Consider the following 14011-nt stretch of genomic DNA (forward strand, 5'->3'; position numbering starts at 1 on the left):
CCTTAGTGGCCAGCGAGAAAGTGGTTTCCCATACTCATTCAAAAACTCTGAAATGCAACAATGAAGGTGCGAAATTGGTCACACCTGTTAGTACATCTGCACACCAAACATGTGCACAAGAATCCAGGAATACACATATGGATTGCATCAAAACATGTTTGAAAAAATGAGGATAGTCCGCAAAAGCGTCAAAAGCAGTTACTTTTGCACTAGAGATCTACAGGCAATTTATACAATGACATAAGTGATTTGAATCGCAGAGGATTTATGGTGTTGAAAGCATTTAAGCATCTGTTTATTCCACTGTCTACAGAGATATCTGCAGTGTCAAGAATGACAGTGTCACTCTGGATGTGAACAGTTAGTTTATGTGCATATAAGGCAGCTGGACTCAAGTCTCCACAAGTCTCCAAGTGGGGGGTATTCAGGATCTTTTGAAGTAGCATGAACCACCACCTTTTCTGTTGGATATTACAAGCAAATAAGCATGAGTCAGGATATGAATATGGTATCAATTTTATTCAGAAAATTACATATTCTGGTACTTTTGGGTTGCGTCCCATATGAGATTTCAATTCACATCTGAATGAGGTGCTAGCACACGATGTTGGCCATGCACCCAACTCAGCCACTACAACTTATACAGAAACTGCAACTGGTAGTTTAGATCTCATGTATCATGTCATTTACTATGGGTGATACTGGTATGTTGAAAATAGTTTACAATTGTGGTAGCTAGATGACGTCTTTATGTTCGTGATCAATCAAAACGTAACTTCCACAGATCATCCTTAACATGATTGGTCTAAAGTTTGCTTTCAGTGACCAGATTAGTTTTGTTAAATTTGCTGTTGTGCATGTTTACTTTTCACAAGGAGTGTTACAAATCCCAAGTGCTAATTGCATGAAGAACATGTAAAGACAGACCATTCTTGCCAGAGATACTGATACTCAGCTGGTCTCATTGAAATGACACTGACACTAATTGAATCAACAGGGACCACCAGGTTATACTTTGTGAAAATTGCTCTTGCACACGTTTAAGTTTACCTCACTATAAGCAGTTCTTTGATAACAGTATTTTAAGACGTTACCTCAGTTTCCTGTTTTTAATACAGGGCTGGTTGTATGTTCACAGGGCCAGCAACATTTTGCAGTTATCAGCCCTGTGGGCTTCCTGTTTTTTTAGGACTTTCATACACTGATTATAGCCACTTTGATTGTTTCATAATAGTCATGTTTTCATGATGCATTTGTGATACAGGGTCTGTCAGAGCCTGACATCTGGATATGGCTGTGAGACCAGGTGATACACCCTGATCTCATTAATATCCGGCATGGACACGGCCAGGCATCCCTGGCTACTGTAGCTCAAACCTGTTGGTCTTTTCAGTCCCTGGTCTTTGTCAACAACCACACCCAGATATTGTCCAGTGCTGGAAAACAACACTACTCTGTCATTACCAGAGTCTGCAATGAAAATGTTGCCAAAGATGTCAAAGCAGATAGCTTTGGGGTACCTTAGTCTCCCATCATTAGTACCATAGCAACCAAATTTGTACAGAAATGTTCCATTCATGTCGAACACCTTGATGGCATGGTTGCTTGAATCGGAGATAAAGATATTGCTGTACTGACTGACAGCAATGTATCCTGGGTTATCAAATCGATCTTGTGTACAACCGTGAGATCCAAACTGGCGTTTGAGGATTCCAGATGCAGTGACGATGCTGACGTTTTCGAAGATCATGTCGGTGAAGATGAAGAGGCCTGTTTGAGAAGTGGCTAAGCCAAAGGGAAATGTTGCCCCAACAGGATTTAAGGTCAGCTTTAGGTTGCCCCCCGAGTCATAAACCTTGATGGTTTTTGAAAGTTCATCTGTGACAGCAAGGTCTCCTGATGGTGTTTGAGTGACACATCGGGGTATGATCTCACCACTCCCAATGAATTCGATAGATTCCCCATCAATATTAAACACTTGGAGTCGTCTGTTTCCGTTCTCTGCAACCACCAGTTTATCGTCTGCAGTGAAACAAATGTTGTATGGAAGACACATGTTTCCCATTGACCGCCCGTAGCTTCCAAACACACTCCTCAGCTGGAGAGGTGTTTTGTAAGGGAGATCCAGGTTCGAATCTGGGGTAGCAGACGTTCCAGTTCTCATGAGGAGCCCATGGTCATTTGCCTCATCATCATCATCTGACAGGTCCAAACGATCATCCGTATCAGCTACGTTTGTAAGAGATGTTGGAATGAAGGTCTGGGCATCAGGCTCCACACCAGAGTTGTTGCTGTCGCTGGTGTCGAGAATGGCCTCTTGTGGGACCCCTGTACTTCGTCCATCCTTCACCTCCACCTCCAACAGCTTTCCAAGCTTAAAATGGCCAGGTCTGAACTTGACGAATGTCAGTAGGGTTTGTGAATTCAGTAGATCAGAGGGATGGCGTATCTTCTCCAGCTCTTCACTCAGAGTGGGATACTTTATGAGCAGTTCATGAAGGTCGTCTGCACGAAGCAATGTCCCAATTTGTGACTGAAGAGTCTCACAGGATGACAGTTTCTTTCGACACTTCTCCTTCATCTTGAAGACTTCACTGCATTTGGTGTCATAAATGGCTTCCAGTTCCTTCAGAAGCTGTCCTTCATCAGCAAGGATACGATTGATGAGTTTCCGGGACCTCTTCTTGATCTGCAGTCGTGACTCTTCAAACAGCCCCTTGAGTTTGCCCTCCAGACATGTAAGGTTGAACAGTGTCTCATGGGTGGACCAAATCTGTTCTCTTATGTGGCTCATGCTTTCATGGAGCTCAGTGCGCTGGAGGGAGCTGGATGGGTTCAGATGGGCAATGTTGTGGAATTTGTGTTGGCCCATCACACAGATGACACACACCGGGAGCGTGCAGGTACTACACACATACTTGGCTGATTCTTTGGGATGAGTGTGGCAGGATGGTCCAGCACCCTGACCATCCACAGGGAGATCCAACATAAAGTGATGACTTAGGACTGGAGTCACCCGATGTTTCAGGGAACAGTCATTGCAGAAGTACTTCTGACAGTCGGCACAGAACTGTTGAGCGCTCCTGAAATACTCCTCAGTACAACAGATGCCACACAGACCTTCCTTTTTGAGGTTGACAATCGTCTTGAGTGCGTCAGTGAACTGGATGAGTCTGAAGTCACGGGGGAAGGCATCCGTTCCACCAGGGGGCAGGTCTGTTGAAATACGGCAAGATGGACAGTTGAATTTTCTTGGCCTGAACCTACTCACGCCAGTAGTGGTCCTGATGTGAGTGGCTAGACAGGATTCACAGAAGGAGTGGAAGCAGGGGAGGACACGAGGATGTGTAACAGTGCCCAGACATACTGCACACTGTAGCAGTTCTTGTATAGGGTTCTGCATGATTCTACAGTTGCTATGGAAACCAACAAGCCGTAATGAAGTCAGCTTCTCTGACGTCTCATTTTAGAAATAATAGTTCTGGATTTAAAAGTGCTGTGTCTAAAATGTCACCGTGTTCCAGGATGTATTCTCAAATAGATATATGGTACTTGTTGTCTTGTGTCCTTGGGAGTTATCATATAACACTGGTAAGATTGTCTGGCAGTATCCGTATATCACTGTTATCTTGGATTATCTCAGATTGTTACGGGATACCAAGTCTAGTGGGAAGAAGCCAAATATAATTTCACATCCTCCGTTACAAAATCCACAGAGTTTTGTAACTTCAGTCCACAATCCAAGTTTTCATCAACCTCAAGAATCCTCATCAGAAGACAAACTGAGATGAATTTTCTGTATGCCACGTCAGACAGAATTAGCACTCCCCTTCTCCATCACAATCACAAGTCTAAATTGTCACATTCTGAATTTATGACATTGCAACAGATGTCTGGTCATACATATCCACACATGCATCCACATATTGATTATGCACTGTTGGTTTTGTGTGCTATATGGTGTATATTGCACAGCTGGTGGCTATTGATTTCATATCACCTAAAGTGAACCTTTGCTCATATCACTAAGTCTACCTGTCCTCTATTGTTTAGGTGATTTATACAGATACAGCCCCACCTCCAGGTATTACTGGATAAATGGAACACTGTTATATTGATAATGTGTAATTAGATGTGATGGAATGGGGGGGATATTCAGATTCGGACAGGTGAAGCCAGCTATTCTTATGAAAATGGAATATTTAATTGGGTTTTCTATCATATTTTTATATATTATCATATTATATATTATAGTTTATTTCACATGCTGTTTATCTTCACAACTTTAGCAGGTTCTGGTTTATAAATATCGTGTGTTCTTTTTTATATTTGTTTGGGTCTGTACATTTTTGTTTGAATATTTGTTAACTTTTATTATAATAATTATATTTTCGTCATGAAGAGAAACACAAAATAATATGTTTCTGTCCAATATTAGTCTTGCACTTCTGCCTTGTTATTAATATATCATTCAATGAAGCCATTCTCTGATAAATTAAGTGAAGGGAGAACAGTATGTCATTAATGTTTTCATGAACCACAAGAAAATCAACATTGAAATTTGTCACACCATCACAGTTGTGTTGTATTCCTTAAGTTATTGTGAAAAAATAAACTTTACCAAACATAATTTTCTTTTTCATCAGAAACATGGCAGCTTGGGGCATGCTGATAATCATTTAAAAATGGTCTGGCTCTGACCTAATGCATATGTCTAGGGCAGTTCATCTCACAGTTTTAAAGGTCACATGCAACCAAACAATCTAACATGATTGAAACACAGTTATCACTTGTTCATGTTAAATAAAATGCATTGGTGATTGTGAAAAAACAAATAAACAGAATTATAAGCGCATAATCATAAATCAAAAGTGCAATATTTTGTACTTGGGGTATTGAAGTTGTGCATTGCATACTGTCATCAGCAGACAGGCAGGCAGACATATAGGTGTCAATGAACCAGACATTGAGCTTTCTCTGTGACAGTCTGCTTATCAAAATCAACATGGCTTTGTTATGTAATGAGTAGATTATGTACTTGTTTGTGTACACAACCAAGATTAGACTACTGCTCACGACCTCATACTCTGGGCATACATACTGTTTCAAGCTCCGCGAACCAAATCACTGCATATGCGTTATGAGCGCAGTGCAGCATGGCGGTTTAAACCAGTTTTTGCCCCATTACTGGGGGAAAATCGGTGAATCGTTTGAACTCTGATTTTGCGGGCTTGTTTTTTATCGCATTTTTTTTTTTTTTCAACTTTATAGGTTGAATTGACATTTTTTATTTGTTTCGGTAAGTGCATACCGAAAGGTTTCAGAATCTGCAAAGTTGTGTTATACGTTGCATTTGACCTTTCATGAAAGTGCACCTAAAAACCTTTTATCAGACATGAATTTGTTGTTAAATAATATCACCCATTGTGTCATTTATTATTTATTCTAGGAAGAATAATTGTGAAAAGATCTTATTCAATGTACATGGATTGTACACAAAACCCTGAGGAAGTTCAAATCATGCCTGTATAACTCTTTCTTCTTTTTTTTGAATAACAATCGGCAGACTGAAGTGACCAATCATATAACAGTTGTTATCTTGTTGTCTCATTGGAATTTATGGCTGTAGTTTGTGTCATTGCATAGACAGCCATTCGTTCCTTACCAACACTTCCTAACATTGTTTGCTCATACAGATGTATTGTGAAATATTCCATATCGCCATGATGCATGTTGTAAATACTGGACCATGTTATACAAATTTCAGTCGCAGGAACAAGGAAAGTTGATCATCTGCCTGTACACATAAGAAACAAAAATGTAAACATAGGAAACAAACTACAGTTCAGCAAAGCAATGACTATCTGGCCACAGCTGACGTTGTTATTGAATAGTTTGTTACAAACAGCCAGACGACTGTTAAAGAGTTAAAAATATCAACAGGGTATGAAACTTCCACAAATTTCAGCCAGACCACAGGGATGGTTATATGTAAAACTTTCCAGCCCTGACCAAAACTTGACTGCAGGCAAATAATTTGACAAGCGACATACTAGGTTTATCATCCAAGTACAATTCATCATGCACAAGGCTGATGTTATAGCTGACAGTGTCAAATATCTGTCTGCAGCAGGTTTGCTGGATGGGATTAAATCATCTTTGTGTGAATATGATTTAAATTGATATTTTCATTGTAATCACTAATGATGAATACTCTATTTATTAATATTTTGTTTCTGATAATGATTTTGTATAAAAGAAACTTAATTGATATAGAAGTGAAAAAGTCCATGTGTGGATTTGTTTTGTTTATATTTCACATGTTCAAATACTTTGACTTAACATGATGATTGTAGGTCAATTTATTTATTGATTTTTAAGCATAAGGTCTTGATTATCGATTATATGCTTATGTTTTTCTCTCACTTGGAGAGCCATTTAAACATGTTTTAAAGAACCCATTACAAACTGTTGTAATCATCAGCATAGATCATAGATTGATCATAGATCATTGTTATTGCTTCCCTAAATATTTGTGATCAGAATGTTTAAAGATACCTATTGTACACAGCAGTCCTTTCCTAAAGTTTGTTGGGATGGTGGGGTAGCCTTGTGGTTAAAGCATTAACTCATCACTCAGATGACCTAGGTTCGATTCCTCACATGGGTACAATATGTGAAGCCCATTTCTGCTGTCCCCTCTCCTTCATGTTGCTGGAATATTGCTAAAGATGGTGTGGAACTAAACTCAATCACTCACTCATATTGCTTGTCATGCCAAGACTGACGTGAGTGTATCTGATGATAGTGTATCTGATGATAGTGTATCTGATGATAGTGTGTCTCATATGCCTGATTGGCCTTGAGTTCAGAGACTGAGGCGTGATGGGACTCAACACGTCTGGCGATGCTGTGTGTAATTACGTCTACACACAGTTGGTGACCTGAATACATGCTGTAATGTCTTTATCTTGGCTTGTCACAACCTCATCATGTGTAGCAGAAGTAACTATCTGCATGGGCAGTGTTTGTCATGGCTGTATTTGTCAACCACTCTTGACAGTTGGAGATATTAGAAATATGTTGTACCAACTTATGGTCCTGAATAGATTTTTGAAAAGTTTCAATAATGTATGTGTTGTTAAAATAGGAACAATGACATTGTTATTTGGGATGATTGGTCCTCTGTTATTAAGGTCTTCTTAGTCAGATTGCAATGAATACACTATGAAGCGAATATGATACTTGTTTCATGAATGTGTTGGGTTGAATACAAGTATTTCCTCATTATTACTTTATTGTATATCAAGAAATTAAGAAATACACATGTCATGTATTTGCTTTATAGGTTGAAATAATTTCGGTAAAGGAAAAGTGCCATACATCACATACAAAACTGCTTATAGCAAATGATTGCTGCGAAAGGTCTTAGGAACATGACACAAATCAGACTGTAAATACTCGCAAACATATTGGTAAATATTTGGTTCTGGTGATCATGCATAATGAATTGAATTCATGAAGGATACAGTTGGATCCAATAAACGAATGAATCATTTGTAACATTACTGCAGGGAGGTATATGTACGGCAAAAGTATCTTTTGAATGGATCAAGTCGTGTGGACCCATTACATCACCTGTTTACCAATCAAATCAGGAATAATGGGCATCCACGAGACAAACAATCAGGACAAGTCTACAGTTGATTATAGCAAAACTTGATTGCATGGAAGGAAAAGTTCATCAATGTGTTAGGTTTTGAAGATAAGTAATATTTAGGTTTGGACAGATGACTCGTATTTTAGAAACAGCAACCCCTCAGGGATTTTGGGTGAGAATATGTCTCCAGTCTGTGGTGAGGTTGCCAGAGGAGGCTGGTTGACTTTGAAGGTCAGATTTGTTTGCCCACCCACAATATTGACCTTTAGATTGTCTGGTCCAGACTTGGTTATCTACGAACCCCCATCATATAGCCGAATTATTGTTAAGTGTGGCGATACAGAATGAACAAGCTTCAGGTTAAGAAAGAAAAAGAGGCTGAAAGATTGGGTTGAATTTCCATCGTAACTGAATACATGTATTGTGTTAATTGAAATTATGGTCACCTGAATCTACATAATGACTGACAAAAAGCTTTTTTGTACTCCTGGCTAATGCTTAGTGATGCATCACTGTATATAATTCCATGTTAAATATACCAGCTGATACATGAAAACATGTCCAATATACTGACTATGGTCCATGCTCATACAATTCAGAAAACTACAGTGCATCTTATCCATGGGAGAATGGATAGAGTGAATGCTACATTTAAAACCATAACTGGGAACATAGGCCTTTAATCTCAATTGTCATTTTTACTGTTTTCACATTGGTTAGTATTTCACCATGCGTGTAGTGATAATAGGGCTCTTTCCTTGACATGCTCATTTCACTGCAGCATGTGAGAAGCTGGCGTATTCAAGCACCTGTTGCTCATGTATTGCACTCAGTCAGCCGTGACAGCTGACAAACATGGACAGGTTGCATGTTCATTGCAGGGCCTGGTTGGCCTCATTTGTGTATTCAGCCCTACCTAGTTGTAATGTGTCAATGTTGTTTATTGTGTGTTTATGCCCTCTTTCTGTTTGTAGATGTCGTATTTGTGACTGAAACCATCTGTTTGAACTTAGTCAGTGGGGCATTGTGATACATCAGCTCACAACACAGTACTGTTACATTCACAAAGTATTATCATTTCACAAAGTATTGGTACAAAATGGTACTCTTGTTATCCTATAACTTATACTGTGGTGTAAACATATTTTATTCAGTTAGAAATGGATTGGCAAACAAGCCTGTATGGCATATATTAATGCCTCTCCAGATTACATGCTTTGTTCACATTTGTACGTGGAAATTTTACGTAATGCTACTATACATTGACATAATATTGTACTAGATGAGTCAGAATGTTGCGTACAATAAACAAATCAGTCACCAAAATAAGAACAGATTGCATTTGTATGATAAGCTTTAAATTACATTAAGAACATTGATATTTGTTTTGTGGCCAGTAAATACAAAGAAGTAAAAACGAGTCAAATCATTTTGATGCAATGATTAACTGATGATAGAATATCCATATTTGTCTGATATGAAACTGAATTATTGCCATTCAGTGTGAAACCTTTCTTATAGAAATATGATTCATATTGTATACTGTTATATTTAGGATACGTGAAGAAATCACGGAAAGCATCCTCAGAAACATGTGAGCAGGAACAAGAGGCATCAGAAATGAAATGGTTGTATTTGTCCTTGTCTCAGTCACTGCATCCCAGTCTAAGGTGACTGTGTATTATTTGACAGAATCGACTACCATGGTCTATTTCAAACTTAATATCAGTATTTGTGCGGGGTGTGATTTGATTCTTACACTGTCCAGCAGAAGAAGCCCTAGTCACATTTGTAGGTAGAGTATTCCACAGTCTGACTGTATCGGGTAGAAACAAATTGGCGTAATTTGTAGATCTGCATCTGATAGTGTGGTCATTTTCGTTATTTCTAAGATTATAATTATTGTCAGATATATTCCCTGGAATTAGATCACAAAGATAATCAGGAACCATGTGGTTTACCAGTTTATAAAATTTTATAAAACAATGTTAATTTGGATCTTTCTCTTTCCTTTCGCTAAGGAGGTTTGATTCGCCTCATTGTACAACTTATCATGGCTCGTGCCTCTGACTGCACCGCATATTGTGCGTATGGCATCTAAGTGAAGGTGTTCCAGTGACAAGGATTGCTCATTTGTGCAGTTGTCCTGGAGATGACAACAATAAAGGATTTGGATAATAAAGGATATAATGGCAGTAGAATAAAGGATTTGTACATTGTTTCCAGTGTTTTGCGTGACAGCCCATATTTAAAACTACGAAAACAATTAATCATGAAGCTTATTTTGCTGATCATTTCGTTGATGTCGGAATGCCAAAGTAAGTTATCCTGAAAGGTAATACCTAAGTGTTTATGAGTCTGAACTTCTTTTATAATCGTGCCATTCATGGTGAGGGGAGGTTTTACAGAATGTTCAGTTTTACGTGAGAATTGGATGGTTTGAGATTTGTTCGGATTAAATTTAGCTTCCCAGGTTTCTACCCATTGGGATACACTGTCTAGATCTGAGTTTAGAGTAAATGCACTTCTATAAGGATCATCAGTTATCATGTACAGTGACATGTCATCTACGAAGAGATGTATATTACTTTCGATTCCATCAGCTATGTCATTAGTGTATGCTAAGAATAGAAGAGGCCCGTGAACTCATCCTTGGGGAACTCTGGCTATTATCGGTTTGGATTCTGATTTTTTTACCATGAATAGCTACTCTCTGCTTTCGATATTGTAGATAACTTTCAAACCATTTCAATAATGTTCCGCCTATTCCACAGGATTTAAGCTTGTGAATAATTTCTTTGTGCCAAACTTTATCAAATGCCTTGCTTATATCGCAGAATACAGCTCTAACTTCCTTTCCGTTATCTATGGCTTTAGCAATAAAATTATGCAAATGTGTAAGTGGATATGCTGGTGAATCTCCTGGAATAAATCAAGATTGTAAGTTTGAAAGGAGCTTATTATCTGTCATGAAATTAAAAACGTATTTAAATACACATTTTTCAAAGACTTTTGATAAGCAAGATGTCAAGGTAACCGGTCTATAATTACAACGGTCTTTAACAAATGATTCTTTCCATGTACCTGGGAAGACTGATGTTTGGAGTGACTTGTCAAAAAGATGAGTTATTTGGTAGAGACTGTTATGCTGTTATGAGTATGGTACGTCAGTTATGTCACCATCTGTTGAATATACAGTACACTAGCAGGAGCTTTACATATTTGGGATTGCAGTGATTTTACCAAAAACTACATACTGTACCTGGACATGGTTGGAAGTATAATTTGTTTGGAGGTTTTCTTAAAAGTTTTAAGTGACCATACATGTCCTAGTAATACACAGTGGGCCCTTACTATTCATCTATCAAGCAAGCTTACTTACTTTTTCAATGAACTGTTGCTGTAAATCATAGAATCAGAATGGAAATGTTTGTGTATATGCATTTCAGGAAAATATAATACTTATGATACTGTGATTATGCTTGTAAGAGGCAAAGGGATCGGGTGGCCAGGCTTGCTGACTTGGTTGACATATGTCATTGGTTCCCAGTTGTGCAAATGGTGGGAGTTTCAGCATGTAACAGATTATGTGATGGTGTATGTTTCAGGATAGTGTGATGTCATGTAACAGATTATGTGATGGTGTATGTTTCAGGATAGTGTGATGTCATGTAACGGATTATGTGATGGTGTATGTTTCAGGATAGTGTGATGTCATGTAACAGATTATGTGATGGTGTATGTTTCAGGATAATGTGATGTCATGTAACAGATTATGTGATGGTGTATGTTTCAGGATAGTGTGATGTCATGTAACAGATTATGTGATGGTGTATGTTTCAGGATGGGCTGATACCATGTAACAGATTATGTGATGGTGTATGTTTCAGGATGGGCTGATGCTGGGTGCAGCCTGTCAACAGAGAGGTTGTGATGGCACCCTCATGTATGATGGTAGGTGATACAGTTACTTCACCACTACTTCTACAGCATCTTGGCTCAGTGTTTGTCATGGGCAGCCGTGGCTGATAGACGTCCTTGTGTTTTTCTTACAAGTGCTGATATTTGTGTCTGATGTTGTCATGTTGATGATGGGTGGGTGGTAACCAGTGATTATGCAGAATTCCCAACTTAAATGTTGAATGTTGAAGTATCTCTGTGATCTGCTAGTGTCATCTTTTATGGTTTTACACTGACTTATCATTTTGTGATATAATTGGACCAATGCTTGGTGCTTTTTAGCTTTTTTCATGAAAGAACTTTCTCAGAAACCACTGAAGTTACTTGAATGAAAGGGAATAATGATAACACTGTGTTTTCTCTGATGTCAGATGGTTTGAATGCTGCTGACCAGTGTAAAACTATCACACCCTTTGTTGCTTTGATTGCGTTGACACATTACCTTTTGTTGATTACAGGTAAAACCTTCTTGGCCTGCCAGACCTGTCAGTCCAGGAGCAGTGACGAGGCATACAGGTTAAAGGTGCAGACAGTGATGGAGGAGTCCCAGACAGCACTGAAGACACTGGACCACCTGAAGACATCTGGAGGTGCGATATACAGACAAATCAGTTGTTGACAAGTTGACAGTGCCTGTCACAGACTCCTGACAGTGTTGAGGTCAGAGATGGATTGGTTCGATAGACCATTAGTCCTGGGTTTGAACCCAGATTTGCCATAGTTGTGATGCTTGTGAGTTGCAAGAAAGTGGTAAATGACTGACAGTTGCTGCACACACAATGTGCTGAAAGGTTTAGTCATATCCGAGATTGCCCTGAGTAGGTTTATTGTTTCCACCACAGTGATAAAGCTCTCAACTGCTAATTAGGTTTATTGTTTCCAGCACAGTGATAAAGCTTTCAACTGCTAATTAGCACAAGGGTAATGACCTCAAACTTGTCCATAAAATAACATTTTCAAGCTAATGTGGTAATGTTTATGGGTAGCCTGTTCTCTTGAGCTACAGATCCTGAGACCAGGCTGCAAGTCTGCAAGGAACTGCTGAGGAAGCAGAGAGTTCTCTCCCCTTTCAATGTGTACTATGTGAAGACACTGGACCAAGCAATGGATGTCTGCATTGACAGCCAACAGTGGGAACAGGCAGTAGACTTTGGTCAGCAAACTGTGCAGCCATATGTGTAAGTATGTATTGTGTAGTTAGGTAGTAGTAAGAAAATTAGACTGTTGTGAAGTCTGGTATCTGTTTCTGGTTCAGCTGCTTATATTGCTTACTAGCAATAATCAGCAGAGAGTTACTCAATGCATGCCATTTGTGACATTTAGAGCACACACTGTTCTGGCCCTTGATTGAAGTTTCACATGCTCAGTGCATATCTTCTGAATGGTCAAGTATCTTCAGAAACTTTTGAAGTTAAATGAAGTCAAATCAAGCCATAGTCCAAAATTGGTGCCATAAATCAGTTTCTGGGAGACAATTTTTGTCTTTTTTTTTTAGTTAGTATTAATTCCCTTATTATTGGTTTAGTCTATAATCGCCTACGTCTCAATTCACCTACATCTCTATTTGCCTACATCTCTATTTGCCTACATCTCCATATGCCAACAAAACCAAAGCTGGCTAGTTTGGATGCAAAAATGCACCCCTACTTTCATCATGAAACTGCCTGACCGGGCTATAGTCATCTTGCTTGACTGTTGTTATAAGAATATTTAGTGGAGAAGGAAGATAAGTATATCCAATATGAATTCCATTATTTATTAGGGTGAATGAAAAGCATTGGCAAATGAATGTTTTTCTTTTAGTAGTGATTATTTTCATGAATGGCCTAACATGTCAAAATATATATAAAATATATACTTTTTTTTTCATGTTAGCTTGGTCGTCGTGTGTAAGGCAGTAAATTTACATGAATTGTTGTATTTTTTTGATATCACTTATAATCTGTGAAAGTTTGGTTTAACTTCTTTTCTGCTCATAGTGTAAGTATTCTTCTTTACTATTAGGCAGATAATGTTTAGAGAGTAATTATTTTTCCCTTTAAAACCAAATAATATATTTTCTAATGTTGATTCAATTTGTCCTTCGCCCCATATCCTGAGCCACGAGGACAATTCGATCTACACTCCTTTAACAAAACTACACACAAACAGTAGATGCTCTCTCATACAAACTCTCGCAGTTTCAGATCATGGTGTTGACGCTTGTTTATCATTGTGTAATCTGTGGTCAACAGATCACAAAGTGTTGTTTTAAGAATGTGGGTGAATAGAGAAGTAGGTGAATAGAGAACGACCCTTATTATCAGTTTATTCATTACGGTAAGACACAACATAATTGGGTTGAGTGATATCATTTCAAAGAGTTTAGTTTTACGCTGTTTAGTTTTAGCA

At 38.5% G+C, this 14011-nt stretch overlaps 2 protein-coding genes across 5 annotated transcripts in view; one reads left to right on the plus strand and one right to left on the minus strand.

Moving 5' to 3' along the window:
- The window catches only part of LOC137273738 (histone-lysine N-methyltransferase SMYD3-like), a 71669-nt gene that overhangs the window by 25921 nt on the left and 31737 nt on the right, over nucleotides 1-14011 (plus strand). For all 4 annotated transcript variants that reach the window (XM_067806554.1, XM_067806551.1, XM_067806552.1 and 1 more), the window contains exons 9-11: nucleotides 11551-11614; nucleotides 12079-12210; nucleotides 12627-12798. In XM_067806554.1, coding sequence (XP_067662655.1) covers nucleotides 11551-11614; nucleotides 12079-12210; nucleotides 12627-12798 — 368 coding nt within the window. The remainder of the gene's footprint in view (nucleotides 1-11550; nucleotides 11615-12078; nucleotides 12211-12626; nucleotides 12799-14011) is intronic.
- LOC137273735 (tripartite motif-containing protein 2-like) lies at nucleotides 505-3852 on the minus strand. Its single transcript, XM_067806544.1, has one exon. The coding sequence runs from the start codon at nucleotides 3401-3403 to the stop codon at nucleotides 1271-1273; it is 2133 nt and encodes a 710-aa protein (XP_067662645.1). The 5' UTR covers nucleotides 3404-3852; the 3' UTR covers nucleotides 505-1270.

The sequence above is a fragment of the Haliotis asinina genome, chromosome 2 (assembly GCF_037392515.1).
Source record: "Haliotis asinina isolate JCU_RB_2024 chromosome 2, JCU_Hal_asi_v2, whole genome shotgun sequence".
Lineage (NCBI taxonomy): Eukaryota > Metazoa > Mollusca > Gastropoda > Lepetellida > Haliotidae > Haliotis > Haliotis asinina.

Bases quoted from the DNA above. Each gene is read 5' to 3' on its own strand.
- LOC137273735 (XM_067806544.1), bottom strand. From the start codon at position 3,403: ATGCAGAACCCTATACAAGAACTGCTACAGTGTGCAGTATGTCTGGGC.